The sequence below is a fragment of the Miniopterus natalensis genome, chromosome 3 (genome assembly GCF_054644295.1).
Source record: "Miniopterus natalensis isolate mMinNat1 chromosome 3, mMinNat1.hap1, whole genome shotgun sequence".
Lineage (NCBI taxonomy): Eukaryota > Metazoa > Chordata > Mammalia > Chiroptera > Miniopteridae > Miniopterus > Miniopterus natalensis.
In genome coordinates, this window is record NC_142083.1 from 32,697,359 (window position 1) to 32,720,025 (window position 22,667).

Here is a 22,667-nt window from a genome sequence, read left to right on the forward strand (position 1 = left end):
TCTGTGCCGTGTCAGGGAATAACAATGAACTCTTCTGGGTTTCACCTGATCTTACAGACGCTCTTCAGAAGCAAAGCACACAAAAATATCTGAAAGCAACCTTGCAGGAAGATACCAGTTGGCCAGAAGACACAACTAACACAGGGAAGTGTAACATGCAGGCCTGAGTGACCCTGTGCTTGACAACCTACCATGGCCATTTGTTCTCACACAACTGTGATATATTTATTAAACCAAGAGTGCTTGGTTTTAATATTCACTATTAGAAAATCTAATATTCACTGTTAGAAAATCTAATACTGTAGCAAGCAGATGTGCCAACTAATAAACACTTAGGTCAAGCTCTATATGCATGGATTAACAAATTTCAAAGAACTCAAAAACAACAAATATACGTGAGTTAAAATAATACAGAAAATTATCTTCATCTATTTGATTAAGTATAAAGAAGAATCCGGGATCCTAGAGTATTCACAGCAAATACAGTTATAAGTCATGGCCCTCAGGTGATTCGTTTTGTAGGCTTTATGCACAGTGGGTCTGGTTCTCTTGAAGCAAGTCACACCTAGACCGCCCGCAGACGCCCTCTACTTGCGCTCCTTCTCTACCACTTTCTTTTCTTTTTTTAAATATGTTTTAATTGATTTTTTTTTTTTAGAGAGAGAGAGGGAGAGAGAGAGATACATCATCGATCAGCTGCCTCTTGCACACCCCCCACTGGGGATTGAACCCACAACCCAGGCATGTGCCCTGACTGGGAATCAAACGGTGATCTCCTGGATCCCAGGTTGATGCTCAACTGCTGAGCCTCGCCAGCCGGGCTCTATCGCTTTCAGTTCTCTTTCACTGTGTAAACCAGAATTTTATCAATTGATAGAGTCATTTTCACCAGACTTTCAGAAAGTTTTACCAAGTAATTTTTTTACGAAATATTTACCTTCATCTTTTAATTGGTCAGCTTTTCCCACATCGTCAGGTACTGAGTTTGAGAGAGGCAGGGTGTCATTCTGAAAATAAATAAAAATTAATATACTTCCACTTAGCTACATTAGAAGTCATCCCAAAGAACTTTAAGTAATGTACTAATGGATTACCCATACCATGGTAAATCATCTGTAATTCCACATCATGAAACCTAACACCTAAATCACAGTGCTAGCAAGAACAGGGGGAAAGCCATCACGTACTTTTATTGGAAAAGAGTATATGTAGAATTTTTCTAGAAGATAATGGGCAACTGTGAATCAATTATTTTTTTTACTTGCTTTCCCTATACCTAGAAATCCTACTTCATGAACAAAAATATGGAATCAGTATATGAAAAATGGGAATAGAAATATATTCAAGGGATTGTTTATTTTTATGGGATTGTTTATATTAATGAAAATTTTGAGAGGTAATGTTTAATATCCTAAGAGATATCTTAGTAAGTCAAATTCACAATTTACCAACAAAAGTATTTACTGTATGATCCTATTATTTAAATATGTGTACACACACACAGGCTAAAAAACAAAGACTGGAAGGGTGTACACAAAAGGTTAAGAGTTGTAATATTTGGAGATAAAATTTTCAGTCTCTTCTTTATCTTTTCATATTGTCCAATTTTTTTAAAACAATGGGTATGTACTAATTTTATCATAACATGAAAACGGTATAAAATTTCTGATGAACACCTACAATCATCCTCAAAATTCTTATGCATTAATAAGGTCTACACCAAAGGCACTTACAAACTAAATGAAAATTTACAAATACCTTGAGTTACCTTGGAAACACATACATTTTCCACTTTTAAAAGACCTTATTTATTTTTAATTTTTTAAAAAGCTAGAAGGGAAAATCTGGTCCCTGTTACTTCTTCACACCCAAAACTTCAAGTACCGTGTATCTTTAACCATTTATTTCTTTTTTCCCTTTTTATTGAATTGATTGGGGTGACACTGGTTAATGAAATTACACAGGTTTCAGGTGCACGATTCCACAACACATCACCTGTGCACTGTAGTGTGTTCACCACCCAGGTCAAGTCTCTGTCCACCACCGTTTAGCCCCCAAACTCTCCTCAACGCCCCCAGCCCCCTCCCATCCCCCACAACCACCACTGTGTTGCTTTTAAACTTGACTCTGAAGTTCATAAATAGGCCTACAGTTTTCAAGAAAACATAATTTGTAGCCAATATACCTATGTACTGTATTTAAGATATATTCACCATTACTTTGTCTTGACTAGAGTGTCTATAAACTTGAAAGCTCTATCACTGGAAAATATTTTGTTAATCACACACAAATATTCACAAGTACAAAATCACCGATAAAGTATATGAGTCGTTCTTTAAAAAAAAAATCTCTACTAAGCAGTTTTTCTAACATAAAATATTGGGATAAAAAAGTATAGAATCAAAATCAGAACCTTTAGTGGTCACTACTAAAACTGACTTATAGTCAATCATTCAGGATTGAATGTAGTTCAGTCATTCAGGATAGAAATGTAGTTCAAAGACACAGTACTACCCTGTAGTACTTGTTCTTAGGGTCCTTCTATTTCAAGTCTTCTAACAAGCTTAGGCAATTCATGCACGAAAAAAAAGTGAGTTTGGGGATCAGAAAAAAAGGCATGTTGAGAAATGGATTATAATCCAATCTGTCTTCTAAATTTTTCTGAGTTACTTTAATAAAATTGCCAATGTTTTACAACTTTGAAAACTGGTTCACATATTAATTGAATGTATTAGTATATTAACTCAATTAAGGGGAAAAACAGTATCCTAAAAATAAAAATAACCAATGTAACAACCAAGTACACTTGGTGAGACAATTTCTTTAATTATAACAATCTTGATGGGCTGCAGACAAGTTTTAGACTTTCTCTGTCATACTCTGCTAACAAACAGATATGTAATGAAGCCACAGCTATTAAATAGGAATACTAATGGACTGATTCCACAAATAACACTTTACAGAAATACAATGGAGCCACTGTCAAAAGCTGTATTTTAAATACAGAAAGCAACAAATTTTTACAATTAAAAACAAAGAAAAATGAGGGGGGGAGTTCTATTTAAACAACATGTAAACGTCAACTTGAGCTTCCTGGGAGATGGGCAAAAACGTCCTGCTCTCTTCAGTACTGGGTAGAGCAGTGACAGGAGCGAAAGAGCGAGCAAACACAAGTGCTGTTTCAAGCACAGGCCTCTCGGTGTCTAAGCATAAAGGTCAGTTTCAACCATAGCCACATCCAGCCACTGAAAACGGGGATCCCTAAGGAGGCCACAAGCCCAGTCAATGAAAGAACACCAGCAACCAAAAAAAAAAAAAAAAAGGAATTCCCTGATGAGGAATAGAGAGACATGCACTGTCCCTCTTTGGCAGATTCAAGGGTAGCTTGAATCTGTATTATTGTTTTCCAAGCATAAAAAGAGGGAGCAGTGTACTATTGCCAAATTACCATCTTCACTGCAACTCTAAGAGCCCCTTCCCAACGAGGTCTAGAAACAGTCGCTGTGGCATCTCAGCAACGTCCCTGCAAGGCTGAACACACACTACATGTTTCAGCTTCTCCCCTAGTTCCCTTTCTGTACTGAAGCTTGAACACACAGCTAGAAAACCAAAAGTTCATGAGGCACCAAAATGAAATGAAAAAACGCATGGGATGTCACCAGGGGCCCCAAACTCACTAACCTTAGACTTTTTCAGACAATCTTATGGCCCATGTTTTCTGAAAAGACCAGAAACCAGAGACATAAACAGTTCTGGGGAGGAGGAATCAGAATTAGATTTCAATCAGTTCTGCACATTGACCCCAAAGCTGTCCCTGTTTTATTTTGTGATTTTTAAAAATATATATATCTTTATTGATTTCAGAGAGAGGAAAGGAGAGGGAGAGAGAGAGAGAAACATCAATGATGAGAGAGTCATTGATCGGCTGCCTCCTGCACGCTCCCGACTGGGGATCGAGCCAGCAACCCGGGCATGTACCCTGACTGGGAATCGAACCCTGGTTGCCTGGATCCTAGGTTGACATTCAACTGCTGAGCTACACCAGGCCGGGCTTGTGATTTTTAACCTTTCCCTGTTTTAAAGAGCCCATCCATGGCAAAATTTGATGACACCTGCTTCAAAATGAAAATTCAATTTCTGATGAATCTATTTCTACGTGGATGCTTCTTAAACATTAAACCTTTTATTTTTAACTTGTGGTTCATGTTTTAGGGGAATGTCAATTCAAGTGTCAGGAATCTAAAAATGCTCTGACACTAAAAAGTCAACTAAGGCATATTAAGTGTAAAAGAAGGTGAAAGTCTAGCTAATAACACGAAAATCTAAAGCACATGAAAAGAATTATATTTTAGGTCACAAATGAGATCCATGTGGACTGTCTTATACCCAGAAAGAAGTTACTTACTTACAGGCCTGGCCCCTCAAATAGTAACAGTCCAAGGGAACATCATCATCATGCTTAAGTCAGATACTGATGAGAAAACCAGGAGGCTCACCTTACAGAAGGAACGTGTGAACATTTCCGTCAGAGGCTGCGAAACTGCCAGGTGTGTATCTTCTGGGCTGATTTTAAAGACTGTCTCCAAGCACTGAATTGCAACTGGAAACAAATTTTAATAGTGAAAATAAAACGAGCAACCTAAGAAAGAAACAATCTTTTTTTTTCCTGGTAGGAATCCGCACTCTGCGCCATCCGCGGTAACTCAGCATGTACGGTGACAGAGCCTAAGGAGGGTGGCTCAGCCGCAGAGGTTTCTGGTTGTAGACCAGCCACCGAGGGAGGACAACGTGACTCACTCACACCTCTCGGTGTCCGATTACATCCGCTGCTGCCAAAGCCAGTCACTGTCTGCTTTTGGTGAACCGCTAGGTAGGGACTGGGCGGGAGACACAGTGGGTGACTATGCGAGAGGAAGTCTGTCGGGGGACGAGGCACCTTAAGTAACGTTTTTAAAGGGTGTGGACTCAATGCTACAGGCAGGTGGAGAGCTGTGAGGGAATTTAGGAGGGTGACACCGGGATCTGCGTTCAGAATGGAAGCCTGGTAGGAATGTTGAGAACGGATGAGAGGGAGGGAAGGAAGCTGAGGGAGAGACTGGGAGAGGAAAACCTGTGAAGCGGTTCCCATTTAAATGGACTAAACCAGGGCTGGGAACCTGCTTTCTGCCAAGGGCCATTTGGATATTTATAACATCATTCTCGGGCTATACAAAATCATCAACTTGTAAGTTAGCTGTGAAAAAAGCTCCTAGGTTTATTGAATTTCAAGTCCCGCCTGCGGTTGCCTGGGCAGGGCCAGACCAGATGATTTCCAGGGCTTTATACGGCGGGACGTTCCCCACCCTGGTCTAAACCAGCAAGGAGTCTGAACGAGGGCGACTGCTGAGAAGAAAGTGGATTCTGCCCTCCCCACGGGTCCCCGCTGAGGGAAACGGAGGCAGATTCTCATCCCCCTGGAGCTCTTGTCTGAAAAGGAAAGCTCTCGCGGCCCAACAAGGTAAGAATGTGGCCAGAAGGTCCAGTGTACTCCCAGACAGCGTGGAATAGATTCACTTATATTTGCATACAGTATGTATTAATTGTGGTCCTGAGGAAACAATCACAATAGAAGCATCATTACTTTTACTATCCACAGAAACAATTCTCCTTAGAAAAGGGACTGGATAAGCAACTAAGTTTCCAACTACAAAAAGTTAAAGTGTCTTTTAGATAGAAAATAACCTGTTTACCTATCCCTCATTCTCTCCCTTTCTATTTCTGCCAAGCCGTTGTTCTTTTTTTCTTTCTTTTAATCTGATTTTAGAGAGAAAGGAAAGGAGGGGGAGAGAGGAGAATGGGGGGAGAGACAGACAGACAGACACCACTTTGTTGCTGCATTTATGCATTCATTAGTTGATTCTTCCATGTGCCCTTACTGGGGATTGAACCCGCAACCTCACGTATCAGGAGGATGCTCTAACCAACTGAGCTACCCAGCCAGGACTCCAGCAGTGTGATCTTACACTTCAGTTGTACTTGCACTAAAGACATTGGGCCACAAGAGAACAGTGTCTCATTGCCATTAAGACAGTTAATTATAACAATAATAATAATACTGATGACGATAAATAATAAATGTGTATGTATACATATATATTTATCCCTGATCAGTATCTTTCCTCCTGGATCAGACTGGTCATTCCTTTTGCCTGACACCTAGCTGGTACATGTTTGTTATTGTACTGGTCACGCTACATACACTACACGTACTTGAATGTCCGTCTCTCTTATTAGACTGTCTCCCTGAGGATAAGGCCTACGTCTCATTCGTCTTTGACCTTAATAGGCTCTGGGAAGCAGCAGATGCTCAAAACATTTCATCTACTTCTCTGTTTACAGTGGAAGTAAAAGCTTAATTACAGAAAAACAATAAAATCTATGGAACAATCTCTCCTAAAGACGCTAATTCACAGCCACATAAAACGTGGATAGAACCAAAACCAGGGTATGACACTTCAGAGCTCAACACGGACTAACCACCAACTAAACTCCACAAGCTAAACACTCATCGTGAAAAGTCCGTATGGTGGCTGTGAGGGACCTTGACGCTCTATCTTGTGAAGGAGTCCCATCCAGTTACTTGATTTCTGCGGCCACGCACCTTAGAGCACACACGTGGCACCTCCAGACACAATTCAGTATCGTTAGAGGCGGCGGCTGTTTTGTTTTGTTTTAAACACAACTGTTTGGGTTTTGTTAAAATCACTTCCTGAAGTATGACTGATATATAAAAAGCTTTACATATTTAACGTACACAACTCAATGAGTTTGGGGATAAGTATATACCCATGAAACCAGGGCCATAGACATATTCATCACCTCCCAAAGTTTCCTCTCCCCCCCCTTTTTATTATGTGGGGGGCAGTGGGTAAGAACACTTCACATGAGACCTACCCCCTCAGCAAACTGTAACTGTACAATGAGGAACTGTGGCGCTGTGCCGAACAGAACTCATTACCTTGCACCACGGAAACTGTCCCCTTGGACCATCACCTCCCTGTTTCCTCTTCTCCCCAGCCCCTGGCAACCCCCATTCTACTCGCTGCTTCTGTGAGTTTGACTATTTTAGGTTCTACATAAGTAAACACAATTGTTTTGATAAGTAAACCTAGTAGCCAAAATGTTTAGTGGTCGACAGTAACACATGTTTAGAGAGACATATGGTTCAGCAAGCGAAGCCACCACAGCCTGGAACTCAAGACCATCTCACTGTTATTATTAACCAGCCCCCAATTCAAATAACCGAGTGCAGTCCTTTGTCTTATTTTCACCTCAAGATTCTCCCTCGTGAAACAGGGATTATAACATTTGATCGCCATTTCACGAGGGTATACTCAGGAATAAGTCAGAAAGCTTTAAAATACCGTGTACAATGACGGTTCTATGTAAACACCAAACAGCAGTGGCCTGTTTGACCAGGGAGGACAGGTGAGAAGTCCGTTCACTAACTCCACATCCCATCCCTACGGTGCCGCACTCAAAAGCTGCCATGTGCTCGGTACCTGCCACAAATCTCTAGAGGGAACAGGCAGACAGCACCATCTAATAAACTCAGAAACAAAGACAGACCGTGTGAGTGATGTGCCAGGATCACCTGATTCGGTTCAGCAAATATGTGCTGGGCACCTACCACGTGTCAGGCGCTTTTCCTGCTTCTTTGGGTATATCAGTGAATGAGCCAAAAAAGACCCCTGACTTCTTGGGGCTGACATCCTCGTAGGCAGTGGAGAGGCAGAAACGCACAATAAGCAAGTGGGACGGGGAGAGGACAGGAGTGTGGGGAGGCGGCGCAGATTCAGGAGTCCTCAGGGTGGCCTCACCCAGGAAAGAGACTTGGCAATAACTTGAAGAAGGGAGTATTACCATGACCGGGGAAGGAACATTCCAGGCAGAGGAAAAGACAGCAGCAAACGCCCTTAGGAACGGGGAACCGGAGCGCAGCTCCAGCCAAATGAGAAAAGGGAAGTGTGTGACAATACATCCCAGAAGCCCGAATTACACAGATCCTTTAGACAATGAATGGTTACGTGAGGAGGGACTGCAGGGTTCTGGATGGAGAAGTGATAGCGTCTGACACTGTTTTAGAAGACCACTGGCGCCTGTGTGGAGAATAGTCAATGAAGCGGCCAGGACAGGGGCAGACGGACCAGTGAGCGGCCATCGCAGTGAAACAGACGAGAAACACTTAGTTCTATCCAGGGGGGGTATCAGTGGAGGTGGGAAGGAGGGGTCAGGCTCTGGCCATATTTTGGAGGTATAGCCAATAGGATTTGCTGAATGATTACATGCAGAGTCTGAGAGAAGGAGGAGAGTCCAGAACGATGCCAAAGTGTTTGGCCTGAGCAACTGAAAAGATCGAGTTGGCATTAACTGCGTTAGGAAAGTTGTGGGTAGAACAGATTTTGGGTGGGAGGGTCAGGATTTCGGCTCTGGAAATGTTCCATCTGAGATGCCTGTTAGACATACAAGCGGAGATGTGTAGTAGGCAGCTGTGTAAGAGTCTGGAGTTCAGAAGAAAGGTCTGGACTCAGGGTGTACATCTGAGATATATCAACATATAAATGAAGGATATTTAAAGCCAAGAAGCTGAATGATAGCACCAAAAGAGTGAGTGCAGGTAGTGAAGAGAAGATCAGGCACTGGACCCTGAGCACTCCTGGTCAGGGGAGAGGGGAGGAACCAGCAGCGGAGACAGAGAAGAGCAAACAATGGGATAAGAAAGGAACAGGGCGTCAGGTCTCCTGGAAGCCAGTGAATAAAGTATATGAAGGGAGGGGGTTGGGGGAGTGACCGGCAGCTCTATCAACGGCAGCTAACACGCCAGACGAATACTGAGAACTGAGAACTGAACGAAGTAACACAGAAATCACCGATAACCTGGATGAGGAAAGCAGGGGTGGAGAGATGGAGGCAGAGGCCTGCCTGGAGTGGGTCTAAGAAAGGAGAGGAGAGGACCTGGAGAAAGCAAGTACAGACAACTCGTTCAGAGTTTCCCGCAAAGGGATACAAATAACAATAATGAGAACAATCATAATGATGCAGGAGTTGGGGGCGCCGCGGTATGTGGCAAGAGCAGCTGTTTGTAGTTACTGCTTTCTCAAGAAGGGACAAATAATGGAAAGTTTCTATTTGGATGGAAGAAAGGACCCCGTAAAGTGAAAACTTGGCTGGTGTACAACAAGGAGGGTAGAATGACGACAGTGATAACCTGCAGCAGGTGAGACAGGACGGGATCCAGTGTGCCGGTAAAGGGGACCCACCAGGAAGGACAACGGATACTTCCATCTATGGTGCCTCAGTCCATGTGGGCTGCTACAACAGAATCCCGTAGACTGGGTGGCTTACAAACAACAGAAATGTGTTCCCATAGCTCTGGAGGCTGGAAGTCCGAGATCCAGGCGCCAGCAGATCTGATGTCTGGTGAGGAACTTCTTCCTGGCTCACAGACGGTACCTCCTCACGGTGTCTCACAGGGTAGGAGGGAGCAAGGGGATCTCTGGTGTCTCTCGTAGGGCACTGATCCCAAAGAAGAGCGCCCCACCTCCCAGTACCATCGCACCGGGCATTCGGCTTCAACATACGAATTTGGGGAGAACACTAATACTTAGTCCACAGCATATGGCGATAGTTAGGCAGGCAGAGTATGTGGGTGTTGGTGCTGGTGTGTGGGTAGATGGGGCAGAGTGTCTGTGGAAGTTGTCTCCTTATTACTTCAATAGTCCTGGTGCAGTGGGCAGCAAAGCCATCAACTAAAGGTGAGTACAGGGAAGGAGATTTGGGGGGTTGAGAAAATATGAGGAAGTGTTAAAATGGTCATGTAGGAGAGCAAAAGTGTGACTGAACTTGGAACAGAGAGTGTGACTGCTGGACAGCAGTAAAGGTCCAGTTAGGGTGTGTGGTCATGAATTTAAAGTGAGACCAGTCAGCAACGTTGTGTTTTGCTCCATCTATATACATTCACATGGATATAGGTAGAGAGTAAATGAAGAGCTGGATTTAAACAAGGTTGGGTTTTGCAAGGAAGGGAGGGATATACAAGGGTGTGATTACAATGATCAACTACGGAATTTAAACTGGGTAGAAAGAGGTAAGGGGTCAAGAGACTGGAGGTATTGGTAAAGTGAAGAACTGTGTGGCGAGGCATTCAAGAGGGAATGAGCTGGAAAGACACGTAGTAGTGGTCAAGAAATGAAATGTTTAAGATAGAGATTAGGAGGGGAATGCCAAGGTGGTGACAAGGTTTAGGGAAGATTCTCTCAGCCTTGGCACTACTGACATTTTGGACTAGATAATTCTTTGTTGTTGGAGGCCATCCTGTTCACTGTAGTATGTTTTGCAGCATCCGTGGCCTCTACCCACTCGATGCCATTAATACTAGCTCCCTGGGCGTGATAGTCAAAAATATCGCCAGACATTGCAAAGTCACTCTGAGCTGAGACCCACTGGTCCAGGGTCGGACCAAGGGAGCACGTGGTTGAGGTCACTAGAAGAAAGAAGGTCAGGAAAACTGAGGGCCAAGGGATCCAGAAGAATCACCTGTGAGTATGCTGCAATTGCCAAGAATTAAGACAGGGGCCGTACTAGAGAGATGACACTGAGCAGGAGCCACACCAGTCAGAACGCGAGGTAGTCGTCCACAGATGAGTTAGGAGGAGTGGGTGACAAGCTACTGAGAAGGCTCAAAGCCAGTAATCCACCAGCTTATCACAGTGGCAGAGCCGGTACTAGAACTCATGCTCCTTTTCTAAGGCTTTTTTAAATGTCTAGAAGGTGGGCAGACATCGCCACATGATTTCATATTCAATAAAATTAGACTCACAGAGTCAAAAATAGGGGTTGGTCAAAAAAAAATTGGCACCATTTCCGGATGCCATATATAACAAACAGCTGAAGGCACATATTTTTGGCTAAATACCATTTTAAAAATAGGATGTAACATCTTGGTTTAAAAAAACAAAAACTGAATTTTCCTTCTGTCCCTTAAAAGTATTATACTGCCTTGGATTAGAAAAGAAACATCTTTTATTAAACGCCTGCATTTATCTGTTTGCTACAGAGCAGCCGTAACCAACACCCTCCTTAGACAACCAGCCACCTCTACCTTCACACACTCTAACCATCCTTAATAGTAACTGGACAGATTGCACTGTTCTCCAGCTCCGTCACCTGCTTCTTTCACTGCCACCTGGAAAAACATCATCTCACCCGAGTGCAAGCAGTTTTAGAGCAAATGCCCAATTTTCATCCCCACCTCCTGAAAGCATATTCACAAGGGAAGGGCTTGTTAAAATTAACAGATGTGTCCCCTTTATAGGAGAAACAGCTTCAAGATGGGAAATTCAAATTCCACTGTATTTTAAGTTCTCCCAAATGCACTGTTTCATGGCAATAATTAAGTCTTCAGGCCACAAGGAAGCTAGGCTCACTGCCCCTCCACAAGCCCATGTGTGGAATTCTATCTTGTTATGGTTTTACCAATGTACATTTTACAGTGCAGAAATAGGAGGCAGGAAAGATGCTGTCAGGGAAGCACATGATGCAATCGTGCAAGTCCTGCTCAGCTGAACAGATTACCGAATCTAATATTCAAAGCTCATGAAACAAGGGTGCAGTCCTCTCAAGTCCCCAAACAGGAAGTTGTCGGAGCATAATAGTGATATAATTATTAGACTTTTACATAGTGTTTTCATAATGACTAAGGTGTTTTCATATACTGATTCTCAACTGGGTGCCTTTCTACTAGGAAGAGACAACAAGATCTCCAGAGGCAGAACCAGGATTCACATCTCAGCTCTGCTGCATGGTAGCTGTGTTATGCTACTTAATCTGGTTTCACTGATTTATCTGTTAATTGGGGAGAATGCTAACTTGGCAGTCACTGTGAAGTAAAATTCCCTACAGTAGGAATAGCATAGCTCTGAAACATAATAGCTGCTCAATAAATGAACAGTAGTCCTCTCATCTTGTTAATTAAAACAAACAACACAAGCCTCAGAGAATGGAAACTCATGATAACCTTATAGTTAGGTCTCTCTTCTTGAAAGATAATACAATATTTTAATTTTGTTATAATAGATCATAAAATCAGGCTTATAGCTATTTTAGTCTTTACTTATAATTGTAACACAAATGAACGTAAAAACAGGTGCCTACCTTCCAAACTTTCCTGTTCATCTGAAGTATAACCATCCGTCTGACTTTGTTCCCGTAAGAATCGAATAACTGCATAAACTAGGTGCTTGATAGATGACATTTTGAAAGTTTCAACACTTGTCCTTGATAAGAAAAAGGAAAACACTGAACTAAGATATTTCAAAGAATCAGAAAGGAGGGTTATAAATAACCAGGGTTATAAATTACACTAAAAGTAAAAAGCAAAAACTAAAGCCTGTATCACCTTCACTTCTTTCTATTTTTTAAAGAGTCAGGTGAGCATACAGTGTCCTTATGGTCATGCATCATATATTTTCATTTATACCCTGCAAAAGTGTAAAGCTTGCAAAAGTAAAGTTTTTCTCAAAACATGGATAACATAAGGTTAGACTCTGGCTGAATATCTCACTCTGTCTTAACAGTACGCACGGTACAGAGAGGCATAAGACAGAGGCAGAAACCCCCAAAGGCCTCAGGACTAAGTTGCGGGAGACTTCGTATTGCTGCCTCAAAAGCTGGTCCACGCAGAGCATCCTCCTCTGTTTCATGAGATTTTTAAAACGTACATAATTCACACTCCCCCGACTTCCGTAGGCTGAGACAGTTCTCTGATGAAGTATATTAACGCGAGGTGTTCAACCATTGAGTGTCATTCTTACCAAGCACGGCATTCCCGTTTAATCGCAGACACGCCGGGCCCCGCGGGCGCGCGGGGGGCGCGGGGGGCGCCGCGCGGGTGCACGGGCTGCAAGCCCGCGGGTCCCGTCCATTCACCGGCAGCGCCACCGCGTCCAACGGTGGCGCAGCGCCAGCCGGCAGCAATGGCTATTTCCACTGAATCGCATCATCCCTCTGCTCCCAGGTCCCTAATTCAAAGCCAGGGTGTGGTACCCACCGCTAGGATGTTTATTATTTGTGAGCTTATTTTAAAAGCGAGCCCAGCCTCTAGGCCACGGGGTCGCAAGTACTAAAGAAGGCCCCGGGGCAAAAGGTGAAGAAAGAATGGGGGAAGGGGGACGCCGAGGGGGAGCGGAGAGCGCAGCCTCCCCCAGGCTGCTCCTCCTCCCCGGGGCGCAGGGACCCCCTTCCTGCCTCCGGCGCCGGGCCTGCCTCCGCCCTGGCGGGCGCAGCCGCGGGCGCGCGGAGCAGGCCGGCCGGGCGGCGGGAGGGCCCCCCCGGGACGGAAGCCCCTTACCAGAAAGAGGGCGCGAGGCGCGGCCGGGGCCCGCGGTCGTCCGTTGGCGGTCCGCCCGCCCCCCGTGCTCGGGCTGCAGCCTGGCTCCCGGTCGCGGCGCTGCCAGCGGCCGCCCAAACTTGCCCGGCTCCCAGGCCACCGCCGCCCCGCAGCCCACCGCCCCTGCGCCTCGCTGCGAGCTGCTGGGTCCCGCTAGGACCGCCCCCGGGGCGGCGCAGGACGCGCGGGGCGGGGCGGGGCGGGGCTGAAGCGGGCGCCGGCGTGGGGCTGCCGCACGTGGGAGGGCTGGGGCCGGACCCGCCGCCGCCGCCGCCGCCTCCTCCTCGGCTAGGCCGCCTCGCGGCTCCCCGGCGCCCGCCTGTCCCGCCCGACCCCGAGGACAACGCGCCCGCCGCCTCGGCGCGCCCATGATCGCCCGGTGCGTCTCGGCTGTGCGAGGCCTCCCCAGGTACCCCCCGCGCGCCTTCACCTTGACCGTGGGCCGGGCGGGGGCTTGTGCCCTGGCGGCGCCCGCGCCCCGGCCGGGCGTCTCCCGGCCCCACCCCTGCGACGCTGCCGGCACCCTCCCTCCCCGCCCCGCGCGGTCTGCCCGGAGGGACACCTGGCGCGGGGCGGCGAGGCCCCCTCCGTCCTCTGCTCCCTCGGGAGGCCGTCCCTTCCCTTTGTTTGGGGCCGCCTCGGCCGCCGTCAGCGGGACTGGCGCTCGGCGGCGCCGACGGACGCGGCGGGACGGTCGGGGCGAGACGACCCTTGGCTTTCGCCCGCACCCGGCGCTGCAGACCCGCCTGTAAAGGCGCCGCGGCTGCCGACGCGGGAACGGCAGTTTCCCTTCGCCCCGCACACTCGGCGTGCCGAGCGTTTAACGCCGCCCCGGGAGGAGCCGCCGCGGTCTTGCGGGTTTCCGTCCTCGCCTTCTGCTCGCGTTTATCCCGCGCCTGCCCGCCGCGCCCCGCACGCTCCGGCCGGGCGGGGGGCTCGGCCCAGCATGGAGGCCGGCGTCGCCCGCGCCGGCTGGGCAGCCGCGGCCGCTGTTTTCGGGTGCTCCCTAGCTCCCTGCCCGCCTGCGACGGACCCCACGCGAAATGGTGAGAGAATGAAATTCTTTGCACGGCTGCGCTGGGTGGAGTGGTTTTGGGAAACAATGTCCTGCCGCCCGCACTCCCGCATCTGGCTGAACCGCGCGTCGCAATGAAGGTCCCGCAGAGGAAAGGAGGCGCGTGTTCCTTACCCGGCGCCTGCGAAACTGCTCAGGGACGCGTCTGCGTTTAAGCCCTTTAACCGCCTCCTGCTGTGCATGGACCCTCACCCGTGTGGAGTTTTGCGTTGCTCAGTGCCTACGGTTACTGTGCATCCTGGGGCAACAGTAATTAGAGAGAGGATTTGGGCCGCATGTCGGGCTGTCCTGTGAGCCTGCGGGCGGCGAGCGGCGTCGCTGTCACACGCGGCCCGCCGGCAGGTGGAGAGCTGCGCGCCGCGCGGGTGTGGACGCCGGTGGCGGCCGGGCTTTGCAGCCTCAACCCCCCCACCTGTCAAAACGCACTCAGGACCTAAGAGCTTCTGTTTGTGTGAGTTATGCCTTTCCATTTTTACCATAGTAGAAATGAAAAATGGGAGACTTTTCAAGTATTTATTAGTTTACTTAAAAAACGAATAAACTTAAGACGTGGGTAAATGACAATTTTAATAGAAGTAACTATTTTCCAAAACTCCCCCAGAAAATCAGTGAGAAGAGTGGCATTGTGGGGTGTGTTTTTTTCCAGCTTTTAAAAATTGTTGTAAAATATGCATAACATAAAATTTACCGTTTTAATCATTTTTAAGTGCACAGTTTAACGGCTTTAAGTACGTTGACATTGTTCTGCAGCCATCACCAGTTTTCTGAGCTTTTTCAGCATCTCAAACTGAAACGATATCCATTAAACAATAACTTCTCATTACCCACTGTTCTTTTTGTCTGTGAATTTGACTATTTTAGGTACCCCTCATACAACATTTGTTTATTTGTGACTGACTTATTTCACTTAGCATAATGTTTTTAAGGTTCATCCATATTTTAGCATGCGTCAGAATTTTCTTCCTTTTTAACACTGCATAATATTCCATTTTATGGATGTGCCACATTTTGTTTGTCCATTCACCTGTCCGTGAACGTTCGGGTTGTTTCCACCTTTTGGCTATTTTGAATAATGCTGCTGTGATCGTTGGTGTGTGCATATCTGAGTCTGTTTCAGTTCCTTGGGCTCTATACGTAGAAGTAGAATTACTGAATCATATGATAATTTTATGTTTAATATTTTGAGGAACCACAATACTGTTTTCCATAGCATCTGTACCATTTAACATTCTCATTGGCAATGCACAAGGATTCTGGTTTCTCCGTATCTTCACCAGCACTTGTTTTCTGGGTTTTTTGGTTGTTGCTACTGTTGTTTGTTTTTTATAAGACCCACCCTAGGAGTGGCATTCTCTTGTACTTTGGCAAAACATATATGTGACTTAACAGAGGACAGCTGGACCCTGCGTTTAATCTGTTGCAATGTTTTGTTTTGGCCTAAGAAGATGAAGAAAATCCCACCTTTCACTCATATGTAGTTGGAAAAAGGAGTATTTTAACAGCTCTTTTTAGATTGTCATGGATATTCTTTTCTATCCCATCAAAGTTTGACCAGTAGTAGTTTTTTAAAGTTTAGTTGCAACATGAAATATGAAACTATCAATGTACTCCTCGCACCCTATTACATTAAAATCCATGGATCTGTCTTATATTTTGAATGGATCATTTACTCCTGCATGATTTTGTAATATCAAATATGCTCATTTGGAAAACAGCGCTTCATTTCATTAAACAGATCTTCCTAATTTTGACATGTTTCATTATACAGTATCAGTCATATTCCTTTATTATCATCATTATCTATCTCATCAAAAAAGTCTTCAAGTATTAGGAAGCTGGCAAGCTCACAGTGGGAGGTACCATTTTTCAAAATTTTCATTTTCATTTGAAAGCTGAAATTTTATCATTGGTAACATACTATCAGTTGTTGTCCTCCAAGTGGCAGGTTTTTTAAAGAATTTCTGCCAAATACTTAAGACTGAATAAACATAGTTTGTCAGTCCTTTTTTTTCAAGTACAACTAGTGTTCTAGGGAAAAAGTGGCTATTTCAGCTCATGATTCAATCAATTACACAAGTGCTTTTTTTTTTTCTTTTTAAATATATCTTTATTTATTTCATACAGAGGAAAGGAAGGGGGGAAAGAGAGGTAGAAACATCAATGATGAGAGAGTCATTGATTGAGCCCACAACCCCGATCACCTGGATCCTAGGTCGATGCTCAACCGCTGAGCCACGCCCAGCCGGGCTTTTTACACTATTATTATTATTATTTTTTTTTTACAAGTGCTTTTAATTTGGGCAACCAAATCCCCTGGACAACCATTATACTCAAGAATGCAGCAGAAGTGCTTTATTCATGCTTTGCCACACATATATAGTCAGTGGTTGAGATTTAGTAAAATTAATACTCTTCATAAAGGACATTCTGAAGTGAAATTGACATTCTTAGCATATGAAGAATATCAGGACTATTAGGGCAGCTTGGGGCCACTACCTTGATTTGTTCTAAGGTACCAGCAGTGTTACCTACCATTGCTTTTCATTGTCAGCACAAATGTCAACTAAGTGAGAAAAGTAAACACTGTCTCAGTGTTCTTGTGGAATACTGTTAACCTCACGGACTCCTTGAAATGGTCTCAAGGACCCCTCCCTATACCCCCACCCACACGGATTGTAGACCACATTTTGAGAACCACTGATATGTGTTATTCAAATTCTTTGTTTATTCATGGAAGAAAATAAATGTATGAAAAGCCACACAATTATTACCTTGTTAAAGCTGGCAATGTACGGTAAATTTATCAACTGTTTTGTTACTTAAGGGCATATATTGCAGTTGATTTACATATTCAGTGCGAGGAGTCATTAACCTAGGGCACTTGAGAGTGGCTGAATCACAGAATCGCTGTTTCCAAATCTGTGTCCTCCAAAGGGAATCAGTACTCAGCAACATGGAAGGCCCTCTGTGTTCTCTCGGTACATTTTCCCTGTTTCCTCTGACACTTGGGAGTTCACTTTAGTGTTATAAGAGTAATTAGGTTTTTGCTTAACTGACTTATGATTTGTCTTTGGTTTTCCTGTTGGCCAGTCTGCTATACCCCCTTCCCAAAGCCAGCTTGGCAGCCAGGATCATTGATGGGAGTATTAAGCCAGTTTCTTGGGAATAAGTGAACCGGGAATCTGGAGATCAGAAGGGTTGCTGTACAACTAACCTTGTGACTTAAGCCACTCACTCTCTTGCTTCTCCTCCAGTTCCTTATTTTGTAAAATCAAAAGGACTAAACTAAGTGATATCTAAGATTTCTTTCAACTCTTGTTGCCATAGCAATTAAACCAGGAGAATTTCTCCTTCTACCTCAGCCAGATTGCACAGTTTGTGAGCCAGGAAAAAACCAATGTATATTATAGAGTGAGGGATTGATGAAATGGTTAGAAAATATGTATATGAGAAAGATGATTCAACAGTATTTAAGCCAAATTATATCTATAATAGCCCTAGTTTCCTCTTTCAATTAAAAAAAGAAACTTTGGTTTTTAAAATGACAGCGATGTATGTTCAGTTATAGAAAAGTTACAAAGTATTGACAAACAAAAGAAAATACACACAATCCACCCATCCAGAAGAACTAGTTGTTAACAGCTTCCAAGGGCTTTTCTACATAGAAACATTTTTTTTTACAAATAGGAGATAACACCATACTTATTATAATTTTTATGTAATATGAAGAACCTTTATGTACTATAAAGTCACAATGCAGTCCATAACGATAATGTAATTAATCCCTACTATTGGACACATCGGCTATTTCCAACTTCATGCTTTGAATAACAAAGCTTAAATAAAAATTCTTGCTATTAAGTCTTTTTCCACATCCTTCATTATTTCCTTAGTGTAAGTTATTAGCAATGGAATTTATACACCAAAGAGCACCCATGTCTTTCAGGCCTTTGACCCGCTAGAACTGGGTAGATTTGTCGGTAGTAGGTCGCCGGTCGTGGCCCCTCAGGGCCAGGCGGCAGGGCCACATAGAGGCTTTTAAATATATTTATTGAATGGATGGATGAAAAGATGTCACCAGTGATAACTGAAAATTCAGCATTCACTTCAGATATCTAAGGAGGATATGCCTAGATTTGGCATTTTGATATTGACAGCGAGAGATACAATTTTCAGTAGAAAGTATTTTAAACCCTGTATGAAATAGCTCATTGTAAATTTCTTTACACACAGAAATAAAATTGCTAGGGGAAATTACTATGTTTAAGTATTATTTTAGACCTCAGTGTAATAAAAAAATTACAGAGTAGAATAATAGCAGTATGAAGCTTACTTAACCAACAGATACATAGGAATTTTGAGTGTTATCCTGGGTGAGTGTGAGGCAGAAGCAAAGCCATATGTTAAAAGACATGATCTTTGTCATCACTGGGGGTGGGTGGCATTCAAATAGTGGCTTGATGCCATACAGACCCAGTTTGTGGATCTGTAGAGTCCTATTCTAATCAATGAATAGTCTAGGAGCAAAGCTTATTCTAAATATGTCATCCTGAATATGTAAGAACTTGAACGAGGAGCCAATCTCTGAAGTACTGGGTCAGAAGCAACTAAGCTGTAGAACAGAAGACAAACATCTCATAGGTGGGCCTGGGTCAGCCCAAGGCAGGGGAGCCAGATGCCCTGGACATGTTTGACTTGGGAGTTACCTGGGACTGGGGAAACATGACACTGAGCAGAGCATAATCCTGAGAAAAGCAGAAATACTTACTGGTCACACCAAGAAGGTAATGACATGCAGCTTGCCCTACCTGGTGGAAAAAGTACCCAGGAGAGCCCAACGATGTCATGATGGTAGATTCATATTCTGGAACACGCCTCATGCCTGCTTTGCTAAATCCAGCCCCTGTGCTGTAAGTATGTACAGCACTCCCGTAACTGCACAGGAGCAGGTGAAGGGAAAACAGCTTCCTTGAAATGGCAAAAAAAGGACCAACGCTACTCCATAAGGTGCATAACAGCTCATCAAAAATGTTTTTAATGACACTGAAGAATTGTAAGGGTCTAGAAATTGTGAGTAGTAGAATGTGGCTGATTGAAATCAACATATAACTTCCGAATCTTCATCCACTCATGCCACAAATATTAACTGAGTGCAGTTACCATAGACCAGAGGCTGTGCTAAATACCACAAGGACAGATGTTTAAAGCAAACCTAGATCTTATTTGCAAGGCACTTAGGTTACTATTGTTTTCTCGTTGAAATTTATTTTATGCTCTTTCCTTTGCCAAAATGATTTTGTGATTGCTTATCTAAAAATATACATCAAGATTAATAAAATAAACAGAAAATATTATCAGACAAAAATTTAAAGGAACATTAGGATCAGCCTAATTCTTTTATTGGGTTCAGAATTTTACTGTAAGTTTTCTGGCAATAAGGGCAAATGGAAAACGTTAAGAATTATCAAGAACAATGTTTTTTCTGGTATTGTTTGTGAGAGAAATCTGAATAAGGAAAATTAGGTAAATGCAATGAGTAACAGCCTCAAGAATACTTACATAGTAAACGCAAAGGTATACTTTATAAGGCTATTTCTTATTTTGATCTTTCTTAAAAAGCCAAGCCAACACAGCCTAGTAAGGGTGATAAGGCACATACATAAATAATTAGAATACAAGGTAGAACATGATAAGTACAACGGAGAGTAACAGAAATTGATACGGGAGTTCAGGGAAGGGAGAGCTACCAGAATTAAAGGGAGGGACAAGGTCACACGTGGTCCTTGAAGGGTGGCAGGATTTGGACATGTGATGATCAGGGAAGGGTGTTCTCTCCGCCCTCGGGCTATTTACCAGAATTTATAAATAGCCCACACTGAGTAAGTTGACCGTCCAACACAAACATGGTAAAAACTAACGAAATGACTTTAAGAAATAAAATGTGCTGCACCTTAAATGTATATAATGTATGTGAGTTATATCTCCGTAAAGCTGGAAGAGTACAAATCTCAGAATGTGCAGATTTACACACACACCAATAAACAAACAAAAGAAAGGGAAAAAGAAAGTGTAAACCACATGGTGCTAGAGGTAGACGTGGTTTCAGATGCTTGTGTGATCTCACTAAGCCTCAGATTCTTCAGCCCTAAAACAGAGACATGAACCACCTCTTACAATTTTGTAAGGATTGAAGGAACTAATAATAATGTATGTGAAACATCTAGTACAGTGCTTGATACCAAGTAGGTGAACAGTAACTTACAACGTCTTACCTTCCATTCAAGGTAGGAAAAATGTAGTCCTAGGGACTTGGATAATTAGGAACTGACTATGCGTGGATATTGAAAGCCACAGATGCTTTGTCAATGACTTAGGGGAGGATATGAATGACCTCCTGATAAAATATTGAGGTGACTAAGTAAAGGTGAAGGATTGCTGTTCCAGAGCATCTCAGCTCACAGGAACACTTTTCTAATAAGGAGATTCTTTACAGCATTAAATGTGAAGTCCTCCCTGGCCGGTGTTGCTCAGTGCTTAGAGCATCGGCCCACGGACTGAAGGGTCCCGGATTCGATTCCAGTCTAGGGCGCGTACCTCTGTTGCAGGCTCCATCCCCTCCCCAGTCTGGGCTTGTGTGGGAGGCAACCAATGGATGTGTCGCACATCGATGTTTCTCTCTCCATCTCCCTCTCTCCTCTCCCTTCCACTTTCTTGAAAAGCAGTGGAAAAAATATCCTTGAGTGAGGATTAAATAAATAAATAAATAAATGCGAGGTCCTGGGTTAAAGCTGAACAGATCACCTCTATGACAGGATGGCATAGGAGCAGGACTTAGGGAAAACTTAGAGTCTTTTAATATGCTTGTCAGCATGAGTGTTGTCTTAATGTTGAGTTGATGTGTTTTCAGATCACATATCAGAATTTAGAATAGCAACTAGAGGTAGGCACATAAAGTTATTAATTTTTTTACCTTTATTGTGTAATTTTTCAATTATGAGCATGTGTCGAGAAATTGGTATAATGAACCTCCTTATCACCAACCTTCAAAATTGTCAGCTCATGGCCAGTCTTTCTTCATGTAGCTCTTCTTCCTCCAATTATTTTGAAACATATGCCCAGCATTATATTACTTTAATCATAAAGATTTCAGTATATAGCACTGAGATCGTTTTTTTCAAAAATATATAATCACAACACAATTTTCATGTAAAACAATAAATACCCATTTGTGATTGAACGAGTCTTTTCTTTTTTTTCTTTTTTCTTTTTTTAAAGCAAACTGGTAATTAGCCAGGCCCAGGATTAGGATTTAGGCATCATCAGTCACTCAACAAAATATCCATGTGTAGATGAACCCTTGCCCCTCCCCCCGCCCAAAAAGCCTAAGTATTGAATAATGTACTGAGGAGAAATGTCTCTCTCGTGAGTAATTTACTGAGGATCTCAGTTATGAAAAGTATACCCCAAACACCAATTAATGTGCCAGAGCAATTTATTCAGCCTCCTAGAGAAAAATAAAAGTGGAATGTCTTTTTGAGTTGTGGTTTTCCATGTATGTGGGTAGCCCCTCTACTAATGAATTATTAAGCCTTGGTAAGGAAGCCTTGATTTCATTGGTGACATAGCACTTGGTTTTTGATGCTCTGTGATCTCTGGTGGGTTTACTTAAGGCAACTAAAGGATCTTAGAAATCTTTTCATGTTCATTTATAATACATTTATTCAAAATCAGTAATGATTAAAACACTTGTCCTATGTAAAAAGTTAGGTGAAAATCAATTAAACTATTATCTTCTGTTTCTTATTTTTCAGAACCTGAGGGTTTTTTTTTATTTCATTCTTTAGAACTTTGTAAAATGAACTTTTTCTAAAAGTTTTATTTGCCAAGTAGAAATACTACAAATATTTCTAACATCATTCCGTTCGTCATGTGACCTTTAGCAGTTTCTTTCTACCATTTTTTAAATCTTATTCCTATTTCTTGGAAAAGAAGACTTTGAGAAGTCCCTTTTCATTGATTTACAATGAAATTTGGAAACAAGAACTTATTTCCATTACATCCCAAAATCTAAAATAGCTTTTTTTTCTCTTATTTAAAATGGATCACTAGCATTTTAAGAAAGAGTTGAAAATAAATCATTATCCAACCCAAGGAGACTTTGTATAA

At 43.4% G+C, this 22,667-nt stretch overlaps 2 protein-coding genes across 7 annotated transcripts in view; one reads left to right on the forward strand and one right to left on the reverse strand.

Annotated features, from left to right (window-relative positions):
• The window catches only part of SGTB (small glutamine rich tetratricopeptide repeat co-chaperone beta), a 32,620-nt gene extending 19,152 nt beyond the window's left edge, over positions 1-13,468 (reverse strand). For all 3 annotated transcript variants that reach the window (XM_087815390.1, XM_087815389.1, XM_087815388.1), the window contains exons 1-4: positions 13,388-13,468; positions 12,193-12,314; positions 4,497-4,600; positions 938-1,007 (exon numbers count right to left, since the gene is read on the reverse strand). In XM_087815390.1, coding sequence (XP_087671516.1) covers positions 938-1,007; positions 4,497-4,600; positions 12,193-12,292 — 274 coding nt within the window. In that variant the 5' untranslated portion in view covers positions 12,293-12,314; positions 13,388-13,468. The remainder of the gene's footprint in view (positions 1-937; positions 1,008-4,496; positions 4,601-12,192; positions 12,315-13,387) is intronic.
• A 289-nt stretch (positions 13,469-13,757) lies between these two features.
• NLN (neurolysin) overlaps positions 13,758-22,667 on the forward strand; it is a 69,794-nt gene continuing 60,884 nt past the window's right edge. Inside the window, exon 1 of one of the 4 annotated variants that reach the window (XM_087815392.1) lies at positions 13,758-13,835. In XM_087815392.1, the coding sequence (XP_087671518.1) occupies positions 13,795-13,835 (41 nt within the window). In that variant the 5' untranslated portion in view covers positions 13,758-13,794. Of the gene's footprint in view, positions 13,836-14,409; positions 14,473-14,924; positions 14,953-22,667 lie in introns of those variants that run through there. The other 3 variants (XM_087815393.1, XM_016202651.2, XM_087815394.1) reach the window with 3 other exon arrangements.